Source organism: Salarias fasciatus, chromosome 8 (genome assembly GCF_902148845.1).
Source record: "Salarias fasciatus chromosome 8, fSalaFa1.1, whole genome shotgun sequence".
Lineage (NCBI taxonomy): Eukaryota > Metazoa > Chordata > Actinopteri > Blenniiformes > Blenniidae > Salarias > Salarias fasciatus.
Window position 1 is genome coordinate 11,985,417 of NC_043752.1, and position 15,314 is coordinate 12,000,730.

Consider the following 15,314-nt stretch of genomic DNA (forward strand, 5'->3'; position numbering starts at 1 on the left):
TTTATTTTTGACATCCTGTTTTAGACAGTAGCTGTGAAATGGAAAGATGGAAACTGAAACAGGGGAGCAAATACTAAAATACACACTGGCAAAAACTTACATGAATGAAAAGCAATAAATAAGATGGAGTAGCTACAGGTCAACCAAAGGCCTTTCTGAATAAACATGTTTTCAACTGCCTCATAAAAGTTTCATAGCAGTCGACCGATCTCGACTGTAGAGGAAGAGCATTCCACAGCTTTGGTGCGAGAGGTTGAAAAGCACAATCACCATGGGTTTTGTGCTTAGTTTGCGAGACAGCCGGTAGTTTTTGTTGGCCAGACCTGAGACACCTATTTGAGTCATAAGAGGGAAGAAGGCAGGAAATATGATCATGAAAAGCCTTAAAATTAAGCACCAATATTTTAAAATGACCACGAAAAGTGACCGGGAACCTGTGAAGAGAGGACAGGACAGGGGTGATTTGGGATCTTATTACCTCTGTGAGCTATGATTTAATGTGTGAAAAAAAACAACATGCCCATTACGGCTTCATATAGTGTGTCTACACCCATAAATCAACGCTGGAATGTTAGTGTGCAGTGAGAGTCGTCTTCATATTTAGAAGACTGGGAAATGTCAGCTGTAATAAATTACTCTTGAAAATAAACTCCACAGTGCAGTGTGATTGAAAGCTAAAGTGATACATCACAGAAACAAATTTGCTTCCAGTCATGTGAATTATGCAGGAAAAGATAATGTGTGGCAACATATTGCCTCATTGATTATTTGTCATTTCGAGTGTCTGTGGCAGCCCTCCCGCTCTCCTTGTGTGTCGAGGCATGCAGCCGCATCTCCAGCTGGGCTTGTACCTGCAGGGCCTGAGAACACACACACACACACACACACACACACACACATACACACACACACTCATGCACATGGGGCAACATGAACAAGCCTACATCAAAGATACATCTGTTTCTTATGCATGTTTGATGGAACAGGCAGGCAGCGGCTGGCCACTGCTTCAAGTTGCAGCTCAGATTAGTATGCATGACCGGGTGGAAGGCTGCTGAGGGAAAAGAAGGCAGATATAGCACAGATATATGAAAAGACAAGTGAGGCAGGAGGAATGTGTTGAATTGTTGCTTCTTGACAGTTTTTTTTCTAACATTTTTTTTATCTTAAATACCTGTTTAAATAACCTTTTGGTACCACAGAAGTATAAATAACAGGTGCTGCAAATAGAAATGATTTGTTCTGTGCCACTAATCATATGATCACTAACATGAAGTGACAGCTAAAACACCAAAAGAACAGAGATAGAAGAACTGAACAAACATACTGCTACCAGAGATGTGATAAAAACCTTCCCTGTGTGCAGTTGTTGTTTGTACCTGCTGTTGCTGCATTGTTGAACTTTTTTGTAGCTGTGAACAGCCTGGTATTGTCTGGTTCACAGCTTGACGCCAAGCTATGCTGTTCAGGAACAAAGTTGCTAAAACTGTATCTCTGAGTTTTTCAGACAAAGATTGAACTCAGTTGAAGGAGTCAAGGTCATTTATGACGACATGGCGTCTCCACTTGATTGTGTGAATGTATTATGCCTTTGTTTGATTTTGGTAAATATTATATTTGGTAAATCCGATATTCTGGCACAATTTTTTTTCTTAAATAATAATCTTTCTAAATGTTCCGTCATCCCAAGCCCAGTTTTGAACCAGCAAGTCATAGAAACACGTGAGCGTGGTGTTGTGTGACAGCACCTTCTTGTCAACATCCGCTGTCTGTGCCTCGCCAGGATTTTTCCTTCACATCAGCGAAAGCGAGGACTGGAGCAGATCTTGGCATGGGGTGATAGCACACATCCTAAATTTGAGTGAAGCTCCCGCTCCAAAACACCCAGCAGTCTGGATCAGGGGAGATCTCCCCGTCGGTCCCGCTCAACACTGTGTTTTCCTTCCTGCCAGATGTTCTCCTTAATTAACATGTGGGCTCGGGGCAATAGAGGTGTTACCACCAATACACAGTTTGTCCAGGTGCTACCGCTCTGCATAATTACCCCACATTAACATGAACGACAATGATTAGATTCAAAGATGTGTCTCTATAAGTGAGAAATGTAGGTCAGTGTGATTTGTCCTTTGAATTAAGCTGATCGTGTGTGTGTGAAGAAGATAATGTGTCACATATCTCTGCAGGAATTACACTAAATTATTTAGAAGTTGTTTGGGTTTAAATTATTCTGCAACAGCATTAATAAAAAAAAAAGTGTCATTTTAATATTGCTAAAAGTGATATTTTAACTTCTCCCATGAGAGAAATTGATTCTTTCTGCATTCTAAGTAGAAAATTATGACACAAATGTCACGATTGTCTTTTTGTCAGATAAAATTCCAAGTAATAACAGGCATAATAACACATGAATGAGTCAAATGCACCTGTCGTAAAGTTTGGTTTTCGCATCAGAAAAAAAAAATCAAGTTGTGATGTGGTCACTTTGTTTATTTACAGCTAAAGCTTCTTGAGATCCTCCCTATTAGTTGTTTCAAACTTATGGCCTGTGGGCCAAATCTGGCTCACCGGAGAGTCCATTCTGGAACATGAGATGGTAGTACACATTGTAAAAAAACATCCAAAGAAAACATCAGTTACTTTTTCAATCAAAGTAATGGATTTTTCTGATTTGTTCCTTGGGGATTTCACTTTTTTATGAAGACGAGTGAACAGCATCAACATTAAAACCATACTATAAGAGGGAAAATTGTAAAAACATGAACGCTTAAAGCTTAAAAATTCTTTGATTGGACCATATGATTTATGTGCGTGTCACTTTATTTTCACATCAATTCAGTTAAAATGGTTTCTTGTTGATGTTGCACTTATTTTTCTTTAAAGCCTTAAACTTCTTAATGTTCTCTAAAACTGTTTTGTACCTCATTGCACTAAGATGAAAGAAAGATTTGGAGATGTCCAAACATGTGTATATGAAGAGTTTTACTTGTCTTGGCCAGATATGTGGGCCTTTTGTGTGAGCCCAAGCTGAAACGAGTTTAAAGAGATGGATTTGATTCTGCACAGGCAATCTGTACAGAAAAGTCCAAAGCAACAGAGACAGCCCTGTTCTTTTTCTGTCGTAAATCACACAGTGTGAGGACAACTTTGAAACTCGACACCTTTTGATCTGAGAGGGTTTTTGAAATGCTTGAAAAGATCGAGAGCGAGTGACAATAACACACAATAACATCAATGCTTTGTGGAAAAAGAAATCTACCGTTGGCTTTCCTTTCTATATCACATTTATGTGCATAATTCTTCAGGTTAACCACAGAGGGGGAGGCAAAGTGGACGACGAGGACTGCCGACCCAGAGCCGGGGGGGTGCTGGAGCCCCGGGGTGCTGGAATGGAGCAACTCATAGGGTAAGAGCGATCTCTCCCTCGTGTGTCTTATTTAACATTTGTTTTTTCATGGTTGGTAATGTCTCGTATTGTGTTTACTCAATGAATATCCTGCCTCTATTTTGGGGGCTTCCTGGAACTGTTGTTGCCCACGCTTCAGCTGCGTGGCACTGAGGCTGAACGGTTCGAACGACAAACCTACAGATGACTTCATCTGACTGGGTTGCATATCTTATTATTTCAAAAGGGCAATTTTATGGTCAAAACAATTCAAATGCACTCAGTTAGGGATTTGAAGTGTCAAATTTAGGCGAGCAGGAAGATGCTACTGACTAAAATACAGAATATTAAAAACATAAAATCTCCAGGTTAATAGGATACAGACTAACCTTGTCTGGGTGTTTGAGTGAGTCTGATCCACATCATCATCATGCAGCATGGGAGCGAAGTGAAGGTTACAGACACAATCGGACAGACCAACAGGAGTGTCCAGGAAAATAAAGAAACAAATAATTAACCTCATATATTCATGAATACTCAGAGGAGCATTTGCTGTCAGAATACCACATTTAGAACATGACGCACACAAACATTTGTCAGCCTACTAATTAAGCAACCAGTAGGGAGTAGAGAAAGCAGAGAGCGGTCTGGATGTAAGCAACCTTATGTTGTTGGGGGGAGGGGCTGTTGATTTATCTAACCCTGCATACCTCCAGCCCTCTTCATGATCAAGCTTTTGAACTCCAAATCACCCCCTACCTAGCTACCTACCTACCTATCTACTTACGTATCTACCCACCAACCTACATACCTACCTATCTACCCACCTATCAAGCTGGCTACCTACCTACCTACCTACCTATCTAACCTACATACCTACCTATCTACCTACCTACCTACCTATCTACCTACCTATCTAACCTACATACAGTACCTACCTATCTACCTACCTATCTACCTACCTATCTAACCTACATACAGTACCTACCTACCTACCTACCTACATACATACCTACCTATCAAGCTACCTACCTAGTTACCTACCTACCTATCTACTTACGTATCTACCTACCAATCTACATACCTACCTATCTAACCTACCTATCTAACCTACATACAGTACCTACCTATCTACCTACCTACCTACCTACCTACATACATACCTACCTATCAAGCTACCTACCTAGTTACCTACCTACCTATCTACTTACGTATCTACCTACTAATCTACATACCTACCTATCTACCTACCTACCTACGTCAAACTCATTCAGTATCTGCCGTTCCTCTTCCAGTTTCGCCACATTGTATCTTCCTTTGCAAATCTGTTCATTCCTCTCATTGTGGTCGCTGCAGCAGCAGGAAAAAATGTGATAAGAACCATGGGAGTCATATCATCCTGGCTCTCTTGTCGGGACATTCTGCTCTCAGCCGAGACACGATTGGCATTGTGTTTTCTCGTGTTCGCGTACAGTAAGTGCCTGGGCTCTGAAAGTGTGTGTTTGTGTGTGTGTGTGTGTGCGCGTGTGTGACTTTGCATTTAGGTATGTTGGTGTGTGTGAATCACACACTCTTTGGCATTTCATTATCCGCCTCTTTTCACTGGCGTATATGCTGCATGTTTAATTCATACCTGTGATTATGCCTAGAAAGGGATGCGTGCCTACACGCGCTCCCTCCCACATGGCTTGCCGCACACCCCAACCTGTCAAATGAAACCACTCATTTACAGTGTATTGATACCGGCTTTCATTATGTCTCATATTGACTATGACACATCGTGGATTGTTGAATCACCGGCTTCCTTTTCCGTCACCTCTGGCTCCATCGCCGGTGTGACTGGCTTCCTCTTAATGACGCTGTTACGTCAGCGACCTGCCGCTGCACCTTGACGAACTGAAGAGTGACAGACGAGTGCCTGACTTGCGCAAGTTCACTCTCCTCTCTGGCCCGTGACTCACTGGTGAGTCACAGCCACAGGGACGGGGGCTATAAATGTAACCCTCCAGCATGTGCGCGCACATCCAGTTGTGCTATAGTTCTTTTACTCATGTGATACGAATGTACATTCGCTTTCTGTTTTCTTTGACAAACTTTGCAGTGACGATGTCCGTGCATTATGTGTGTGTATGTAAGATGTGGTGGTGTACAGTAGATTTCACACACTTGGCTGAAATTCATTTCTTGAGGACTTACTTTACCTCCCAAAGGGGATGAATGAAACATGACTAGTTTAGTTATTTTAGTTTAGTTAGTGTACCTACCCATCACCCTTACCTTAACCTCATTGCAGCCGTTGTTTGACCTTGCAACTTGTCTTCACCTCAAAGTGTGATGAATGGAAACCCCGTGGATGCAATTAGCTTGTTCTCACTGGTACAGCAGAGCGAGGTCACATATCCATCAGACACAATGGACACACATATACACACACTCACAAGCTGGCGCTCACGCACGAACACACAATTACTTTGAATAATCCTCACAATTGTAATGATGTTTGTCATTTTCAGATAAAGCTCAAAAAGCACAGAATCAGTAATTGTTTGACACTCAGTGCATTCCAATTACTCTGCTGTTGACTCAGTCTTGATAAGAGATGGTCAGGCATAATAATGAGGGCTGGTGATAGTTTTGCTGGAGTGGATTGAGGTGCTCTGCCAATAGAGGGCGACACAACCATGTGTATCTGTGAGGAGGCGCTCCGTTCACAAATCATATGAATGTTTTATGAGTTTGACTAGTTTAGCAGCATCAGCTTTCACACTGATGTTTTTTAGGGAATGTGTGTTACTTGACTGCTGCTATATATATGTTTTCTTGAAAAGACTTTTGAACATCTACATTTTGGGTGATGGGGGCATTAAATGTCTTCCATGCAGCTCCTGGGAGGCTCGTTTACTGATGGGGGGTATACCTTCTAACAAAAAGCTGAAGACTTGTGTCTGTGTGATCAGTTTCCTGAGGGAAATGGGCCTGAGTGTCAGATTATATTTCATATCCCATGACGCAACCTGTCCAGCACTGACACTTAAAGCAGGTGCTGTAACAGTGAACCCGGTGGGAATCCTCTCAAACGTTTGTGCTCAGGCTCTGAATTCATGCTGGATGCATGTTACAAATCTTGTTTCGGGGCCAAATCAAATATTGAATTGTCAGAATTTTGTAGTATTATGTGTTTTTGGCTTTGGTTTGCCTTGATTAAAATAAAAACACAGTCATAAAGTAAATAATTACACAAAATAATCCATGTATTTGTTTAATCCTGCTTCTTTTCTCAGCTTCATTACCGCCACATGCACCTAATTCTTGTAAATTATACTCACAACCATAGCAACATGCACACGTAGCTTGATACACACATGTTAGAAAGAGATGGTAGATGACAGATTAGACACCTGGAGGCTTTAAACACAACCCATATTGAACCACTCATACTACCGCTTCTTATGAAGCCCTTTCATACAATACAATGAAAATCAACAGTGTGTTTAAAATTTTATAGTGTCTCAGAAAATATTTGTTTCAATAGAAGAGTGTTTTAATGTTGTCTTATTACCATTAAGAAGCTTCATTAAAAGTGTAACTGCAGCTAATGTCTTGAAAAGCAAAGAACTGGATTGCGGATAGTGTATCAGTGTGTTTGTAATTGCTTAATAGCTCATAAATCCCCCCCACACACACACACCCCCCACCCTCTTTGTCCTCGCTCACATTAGAATCATTTGTCTGGAATGACCAGCCAGTGTAAATTTACCGCCTCCTTTTCACGTGGATTGAGTTACTCCCAATGAAAGCAAAGCTTCCAGCAATCTGATAAGGAATCGAGAGTGAAGAATTTTAAGTCTGAGCTTTTTCTTGGGGCCATTTTCAGGCTGTTAAGGGACTTTTTGCCACGGAATGACCTGTCAGTGTGCAAAAATTACATAAGTATGAGGATCCGAGCCATCCTGTGAGGGTGACTGTCTGAAAATGCAAATATTAAAGTCCATGGAAGTCAAGGGACCTGAAACATGACGGCCTTCCAGAATTCTTGGAAAATTCTGTTTTGTTTTGTTCGTAATGCCGTTGTTTTGTATTCTATCAAATTGTTTTCGTTTTCTTTTCTTTTGTCAATTAAATACATAAATAAATCAATGAATAAATGAATAAATACACTTAAGATGCTAATTTCTTAATCTTCACTGCGATTAGCTGGAGAAGGTCCTGCCTGTCACTGAGAGAAGGTAACACCCGCTTTAATTGGGTCGTTTTGGGTCGAGCTGTCAGACAGAGAAAGCTGAACAAACAAGCCGCCGCTGATGATCGTGGCCTTTACGCTGCTCCAAGTTATGTGAATTGTTTTTAAAATCTATATTTTATAGTTGTTAGTGTCCTGATTTGTTATTTAAATACTGTCTCCTGCAGTGAGACCATAAAGATGTTTCACCGAAAAAAGCAGTTGCCAAACAAAACCAAAACAACTTGTTTGTTTGTGTGATCTATGCTTCAAGCGAGTCCAGGAGTCGCCTGTTTATGCGGTTTGTCACGATGCCTTCACGCAGTGCAAGTGTGTTGCATGCATTTCAGAGTGGGAAGACAGATTATCGCGGCCTCTTAGGGAATGTGTTTGTGCACCGCAGCCTTCCTGAGTGACTGACAGCGTCTGAATCTCCAGGACCGTACGAACAACATAGCTGGAAGGTCTCACGTCCGCGTCTTCAGATCGACGCCATCTCAACACGCTGTCAAATGCTTGTGCGAACACTCACATGTGCGCACTCTTTCAGACTGAACCTTGATCTCTGTTATTGGCGTTTTTTTCCCTTTTTCTGCCATGCCTTTCTTGTTCTTACATCTTTTGATGTGTACACGCATGTAACAAGCATCAGAGCGTTGCGCAACAGCCCTCTTACACAAGTTATTCTGATTGTGTGATTGTGTTGCGGCCATCGCAGGCGGCGCCCTCGTCTCCCATTGAACCGTCCACTTACACACACACACACACGCATGAAAATAGATACAACAGCAGCCGTCTAATCACTCCCAGGACAATGACGACAGTGATGAATGGCACCCTGCGCAGTTTGAATCTTAACAAACCGTTACATAATGAATCATGGAGGGCGGGCAGCTTGACACCGCGCACAACCCGGAACGGAAACAATGGTCAGCGCCCATCAGAAAAGGATGTGATGTGTATATGTGTGTAAATGTATGTAAATCTGATCACACACTCGTATTATGGGCACTTTTCAAAAATATACACATTGGACTGGGATCCGGTCCAGACTGTGGCAACATAATGTTGGATAAAGCATGAAAGAAGGAAGGTGGAGGAATGGAATAATGATCCAGACACATATTTTGCGACATGGCTCAATCCCCCTGGTTATTTGCAGATAGACGATCCGACCTGTATGAAATCCAGCGTGTGCTCAAAGGCAGCGACTCCACCGTGACTTGAACCTGATGTGTCTCTACTGTTCTAGACTGACTTGCTGCAATACTTTTTTTTCATCACAGTACCATTTTATCTCCTCATTTTTGAGCTTTAATGATTTTGTTTCAACGTTCTCTCAGTGGTTTAACAGCAGCCTGTGCTTACGTAGCTTCATCTTTTATTCAGACCAGCCTTCAGTACCAGAAATCCTCTAAATTTCAGTGTGTATGACTGGCAAAATGCAGGGAGAGAGGGAGGGACGGGGCGCTTCGGCGATGGTGAGAGGGGTGAAGAGGTTGTGAAATACAAAAAGAAGGAACGTTTCTATTTCCAGGCCCATCAGGCATAGCATTCTCAGTTACTTTGGAAGAGTGTTGCTTTACACTACAGTGCATATATATGTATTTTGGAGTTGTTAGGTGACCGTGAAGCTTTCCCGGACCTTATTTTGACCCCTGTCTGTTTGAAATACAGATTTTATGCTAATTTCAGGAAAAAAAAAAGTCATAAGCAACAAAACCTACTAACTGGCCTGATCTGGAAATGCAGCTGGCAGGAACTGGCCTGCTGCATGAGATGGAAATAATCAATAAAAAACCAGCTCCCTGCTATCTGGATGTGCAGATCCCAAAACACATCATCTGCTTGAGCTTTTGTAGATTTCAGATTCCTAAGGATTTCTGCATCCAACCTTATTATGTACTCATTAATTTCAGCAATTCATATTAGAAAAAAATATGCTCAATTTTATGCATTCAGAAACCTGTATATTTAAAGAAAATGGTTGTTCTTCTGAGTGACAGTAAGGTTTCCAGGATAACAACTCTGAATTTAGCTTACTTCCTCAGCTTTTGATAAATGAAATCACCGCCCGAAGGTTATTTTTTGATATGTGGTCCATTTTTTTTTTTTTTTCAATTTCACACTCATAAATCCAATCATTGTAAATAAGCCTTGAGTTTCTTTTTTTTTTTTTTTTCCAAAAACAGAAATAACTGACATTCACAAATGCCCTTGAACACCTGCGAGCAGACGGAGCGCTCGCTCTGCAGCTAAATGTGCAGCTCAGACATCCCCGGCACAAAGACGCCGTCCAGACACGCTGCAGAGGATTTTTATGTGTTTATTCAGAAAAGCACCTCAGTGGAGAGGAAGCCCAGACACTTCAAGAAGCCAGCATTTACCAGGCTTGTTTTTGTGCACGTTATCACATCACGTAACAGTATATCAGCAAAGTGGCAAATTTCTATTATATTTAGTTCATTAAATAAAGATATTACATTTTATTCTGGCTTTGTTTTGATCCTTGTGAATGAACAAACCCCCTTTTTAGCAGGAGGATAACTCACTGATAAACACTGGTAAGTGGAGCCTTTTATCATTAAAAAATACAGCAGGAATACATGAATACCAGGGTTCAGAGATGTGCCTCAGTGTCCTGCTCAAGAGGTGAGAAGCTTCACCTTCAGAAGCTCTTGTATTTCAAAATTATGTTTGCCTCCTCTCTCTGAGGGCATTTTTCCAAAAAGGAGAGATAAATCATCCTGAAGAATGTTCTTTGTCTCTTGGTGAAGCCATCATTAAAAAGTTATGGATAGATGGAGCCTGAACTTATTTCTTCTTCAGGTTTGGAAACTAGACTCTCAACATTTATACACTTTTACTAAGCTTATCTCATAAACTATAAACTGTGTTCAAAAGTAAGGACAATGTTCTTGGTACATTATTTTTTTTGATGTGACAAGAATTCTTGGTAATGAATCTCATACAGTTAGACAATCTTTTTCTTTTTTTTTTAAATGGCACCCATGAAAAGTTGCTAAGTCCTCCTCGTCAATACTAGACAGCTTTTATGTGCTCTTGACTCTGGTGGATTGGAGGAGTGAAGTTTGAGGAAAGATGTCATTTTGGCAATTTACCAGCATATGACACCTCCTCCTCATGGCCGTCACCTCAGTTAGGTTTTTTTTTTTTTTTTTTACAAGCTGTGGACTCCACAAACTCAAAACAAGAATCAAAAGCTACAGAAAACGAAAGAAAGTTTGGTGTTGGAAGAAAATATTTTGAAATCCTCGCTATCAATTAACATTACTGTGATGAAAATAGAAATAAACAGAATCAAGACACACCAAAAGCTAACAAAGGAGTTAATAAATACAGTCAACCAGAGGGGAAGTGCTGAAACAAGCAGGACAGAAGCGTTCTGCGTTGGCTTGTGTATGACACGTTTCTTATTAGCTTTATAAATAAGTGATCCCTCCTGTCTTTTGAACACAGATTTTCACACACGCCGACAAGCACAGATGTCTGGATGTGACAGGCAGAGACTTTGCATCCCTGAAGTTTGTCCCATTTTGCACGGAACATACGTAGTTTGTCAGTGTTGAACGTGCGCTTCCCAGCTGCTGTCTGTGCCTCTCTGATCACCCCTACAGCTGTATACACAGTGCATCACACATGCACACATGTCAGTAATTCTTACAGATCCTCTGTAAATTTGAGTAAAAACGGGCTGAAATGTTGAGCTGCTGTGCAAACATGGTCACGAAAGCTGGATCAGCCTGGAATGTGTCCGACTATTGTGTTTAGTCAAATTATTGAGTGTGTTTATCTTCCGACTGTGATTTAAGTTGGAGTTTGAAGCCATGCCGAACAGTGTGCAAGCCATTCATTTTGAAACTCTCTTCTCACTCTCTCTGCTCTGACGAGCCAAATATTCCTGTTGATCTCAGTCTGTCATCTTCTGAGTGCACGGTGTCAGAGCAACTCTTACTTTCAGCCGTTTGTATCAAAAACATTTTTCAGAGGGAATACAAGACGTCTAAACATGAGCTGAAATGTTGGGAAAGTTTTTCAGTTGCTGTACGTCATCACATCTAAACAGGAGCGTTGAAATGAGGGCTTTGAAGGCTTTAGATCTTATTTATCCAAAAACAATCTGCTGGAAATGGTTGAATTTCAGTGTTTGCTTACTGAATGGGGCCCTAACCCATTAAGTTACGCTTTCAAATTGCTGCACAATATGCGCAATTTCTCAATGGGTACGGCTCCCAGATAGAGGGAACTGATGGAGGAGGAACTGAGGAAATGAGAGAAATGATAAAAATAGGCTTTGACAAAGAGGTGGAGCTGAGGTTCAGAGATGAAATAACACGGGAAAGGAGAAACGAGAGCTCAAGTGGGTGATGACTTTTTCACAGCGCGACTGGAGGCGGGGACGTCACCGCTGGATCTTACTCAGACACGTGCACGCTCACATGCACGTGCACAGACGCACACACACACACACACAGGCATTATTATGGCGGGGGGTTTGCTGAGCCTCTTGCCGATGAGTCATAAAGACGGTGGCGGTCTTCATCCTCCGTGTGTGTGTGTGTGTGTGTGTGTGTGTGTGTGTGTGTGTGTGTGTGTCCACGGGGTCCTTATCATTCCATGCGGATATCAAAGATTACTCCAGTGTGCTCCAAAATTACGGGGTTCATTTCGCAGTGAATAACTTAGCTCCAGTCGGTGGGTCTCGTGAATGGTGTAGTCTGACTGATCCCTGTAGGGAAAGCCGCCGCCGAGCGCCGCCACAGTAATTACAGGAAGCAGCTTTTTTTAAAACCGTCTCTCACTTTCTCTCCCAGGCTGTTTTCTCTCTTGTCAGATGAAGGTTTTAATGTGGAACAGCGTATCAAGGTGCCGGCTGACGAGCGATCTGTGAATGTTTAGTGTGACTCAGGTGTGCAATGAGAAAACACTGATTTCATAATCACGACTACCTGTGCCCTCTTTAATTTTTTAATCATGCAAAATTCAGTGTAGAATATAAATTCAACAAGTTGCAATTCTGTTTGATGCACAGTTTTACTCACAGTTGGACAAAAACAACATATTAGATGTTGAAAGTAACATTTCTAAAGAAGGGTAATGACAGAGATACGCCTATAAAAAGCCTGTTGTCCCTTCCATCCATCTTTAATATTGCTTTATCTAACATAAAGTTGCAGGCTGCTACAACTAATCCCAGCTGACGAGGGTGTGAAGGCAGGGGACACCCAGGACGGGTCTCACAGAGAGCTGGACAATCACATAAACACACATCCAACAGCTGTCCCGACGCAGACAACATTTGGTGCATCATAACCCAGAACGAGGATCCCATGAATCGCGCTGTGTAAAAAATGCCACCATCCGGCAGAGCGCACCGAGCAGAATGGCGAAACACTTTAGAAAGCCACTAGAAGATCCTCTTCAGCTCCTGGCAGCTGTGCCCTGTTTTGAATGCTGCTGAAGTAACAGCTGGTAACTCAAGAGCTGTAAGGTCATGTGTTTTCTGCAGCGCTGCAACATTTGTCATGGATATATTAGTCAGGGGCGTCAAACACGTTTAAGTCCAGGCTCCACATTCAGCTCAGTGTCATCCTGAATGGGCCGAACTGGTGTCTGTCCTGAGCAGCGAATGATGTGAGTTTTGAGTTTTTTCATTTTTATTTTTTACACAACTTTCACTCTCAATTCAAAACAGGCGACAGCTTCCCTTCAATTTTTAAACGCATTCTGTTAATGTGTTTTGTCTCGTCTGCTGGTGACGTGGCTTCAATCACCCCGCAGAGAGAAACATTGGATCCCTCCCAACGGTGGGAATAATTAGACAGAAGGATGCGGCCCTCCAGGCAATCAAACCCTGCATGAGGTGATCCGACGCAAACTTAACGGAAAGTCATTGAAACAAAGTGAAGCGACAGACAGAAACATGACGAGAACCACCCTGCAGCAAATCAATATTTCAGATGAACTATTGAGATAAAAACATCCAAAATGAAGCGTTTGTGTAAAATCTCAGAAGCCCAGCTCTCCCACAGGAGTTCAACTGGGTTTAGCTGCATTGACTGAGATGGCCGAGCACTTTATTTTCAGTGACCCTTCACGCCCAGTGATTTGTGACATTGTTGTCCTTACAGAGGCCCCTCCCACTGGGACGGGAGCGCCTCATCACGGGGTAAAGGTGATCACTCACACCAACTTTGTATTGATTTATAGAGTCCCTTCTCTCTGTCAGAGCTCAAAGGGAACCGAATCACGGCGGCACGCCGTCCCCGGAGCGCCACTCTGCCAGCGGATGCGGGGTTTTTCTTCACTCTGTCACTCGTCTGCATTTATAATTAGAAGCCCCAGATTACCTCATCTCCATCTTTTTTTTTTTTTGTTTCATGGAAAGCAACTTCCACAAGCCAAGTATTGTGTTCCCAAATGGATGTTGCCAAAGCGAGCATTTTTTTTTTGTTTTCTTTTTTGTTTGAATGAAAATAGCCCTGAAAAATAGCAGCATATGATTTATTCATCAGCCAAAACCATTTTAGGCCCGAATACAGACTAAAGCTGTCAATATTTTGAGCTCGGCTCTTCTTCGGCTCGGTGGTAAATTCCCCTCAGAGGCTCGGAGTGCGCTCCATTGCTGCATCCTTTTTTTTTTTTTTTTTTTTAGGTAAAGATTCACTTTCTTCCACTGCCTCCGTCAGTCCTCTGAGTCCTCGCTTTAGCTGTCTTCTTGACTTCAGCTCTTTTTCCCTGTAAAGCTACTGTATCCAAGGCGTTCGTCCTCATTTTATTTTCCCATCTAATAAGTGCCAAAGAGTATTTCCCTTCCCAAAAAATGCAATATTTATAGAAGCATTTGAAAAAAAAAAAATCAAGAATATATAGATTTTAAACGGTTAATTAGGCTCTTTGCATATCTGCTTTCTAAAAGTAATGACTGACTCTCTTGTAATTATGGTAAACGTTGTGCCAGAGCTTGTTATTTTTCTGCGTCACTGAACAAAAAAAAGAAAAAAAAGGAGAGCATTCACAATTGATTTGATGTTCCTCAATAACAGTGCAAACCATGAAGTTTTTTTTTTTTTTTCCTTTTCTGTTAATACATTTCCAGGAAAGCACCTGAGTGCTACAATACATGTACAGGATGTGGTTTGAGAAGACCAGACGTTTTGGACCCTCGTCCATAAAGGTTTTTGCAAATAGTTGATCTAATGAGAAAGAAAAATTAAAAATGAAGAATATTGAAGCTTTAGTACTCATTTATTACACCACGTCTATCTGTTTTATTTTCATCAGTTGTGTCAAGTGTTTTCTGTTCCCCTCCAAGTGGCTTGGCTTAAAAATAGTGGTCATTCCATGCTGCTTCTCAGATCAATGGGCGGACGAACGCGGGAGTGGGGTGTGTGTGTGTGTGTGTGTGTGTGTGTGTGTGTGTGTGTGTGTGTGTGTGGGGAGGGAGGGAGGGGGTGATCATGCAAATCATGACGCAGAAGCAGGGGGTGACAGAGAGAGAAGAGGAAGACAGACGAGGCCAATCGATAGGTTGAACTCGTTAGCACAGGAACCTGCAAACACACACACACACACACACACACACACACACACACACACACACACACACAGCCCACACCTTTCACACAACATTAACTGCAGCGTGGGATCACAAAGCCGAAAACACACACACGCACACAGACACACACACAC

The 15,314-nt window shown here is 41.9% G+C and overlaps 1 protein-coding gene across 1 annotated transcript in view; it reads left to right on the top strand.

Annotated features, from left to right (window-relative positions):
- ankfn1b (ankyrin repeat and fibronectin type III domain containing 1b) overlaps positions 1-15,314 on the top strand; it is a 126,549-nt gene that overhangs the window by 2,920 nt on the left and 108,315 nt on the right. Inside the window, exon 2 of the mRNA XM_030098889.1 lies at positions 3,303-3,403. Coding sequence (XP_029954749.1) covers positions 3,387-3,403 — 17 coding nt within the window. The 5' untranslated portion in view covers positions 3,303-3,386. The remainder of the gene's footprint in view (positions 1-3,302; positions 3,404-15,314) is intronic.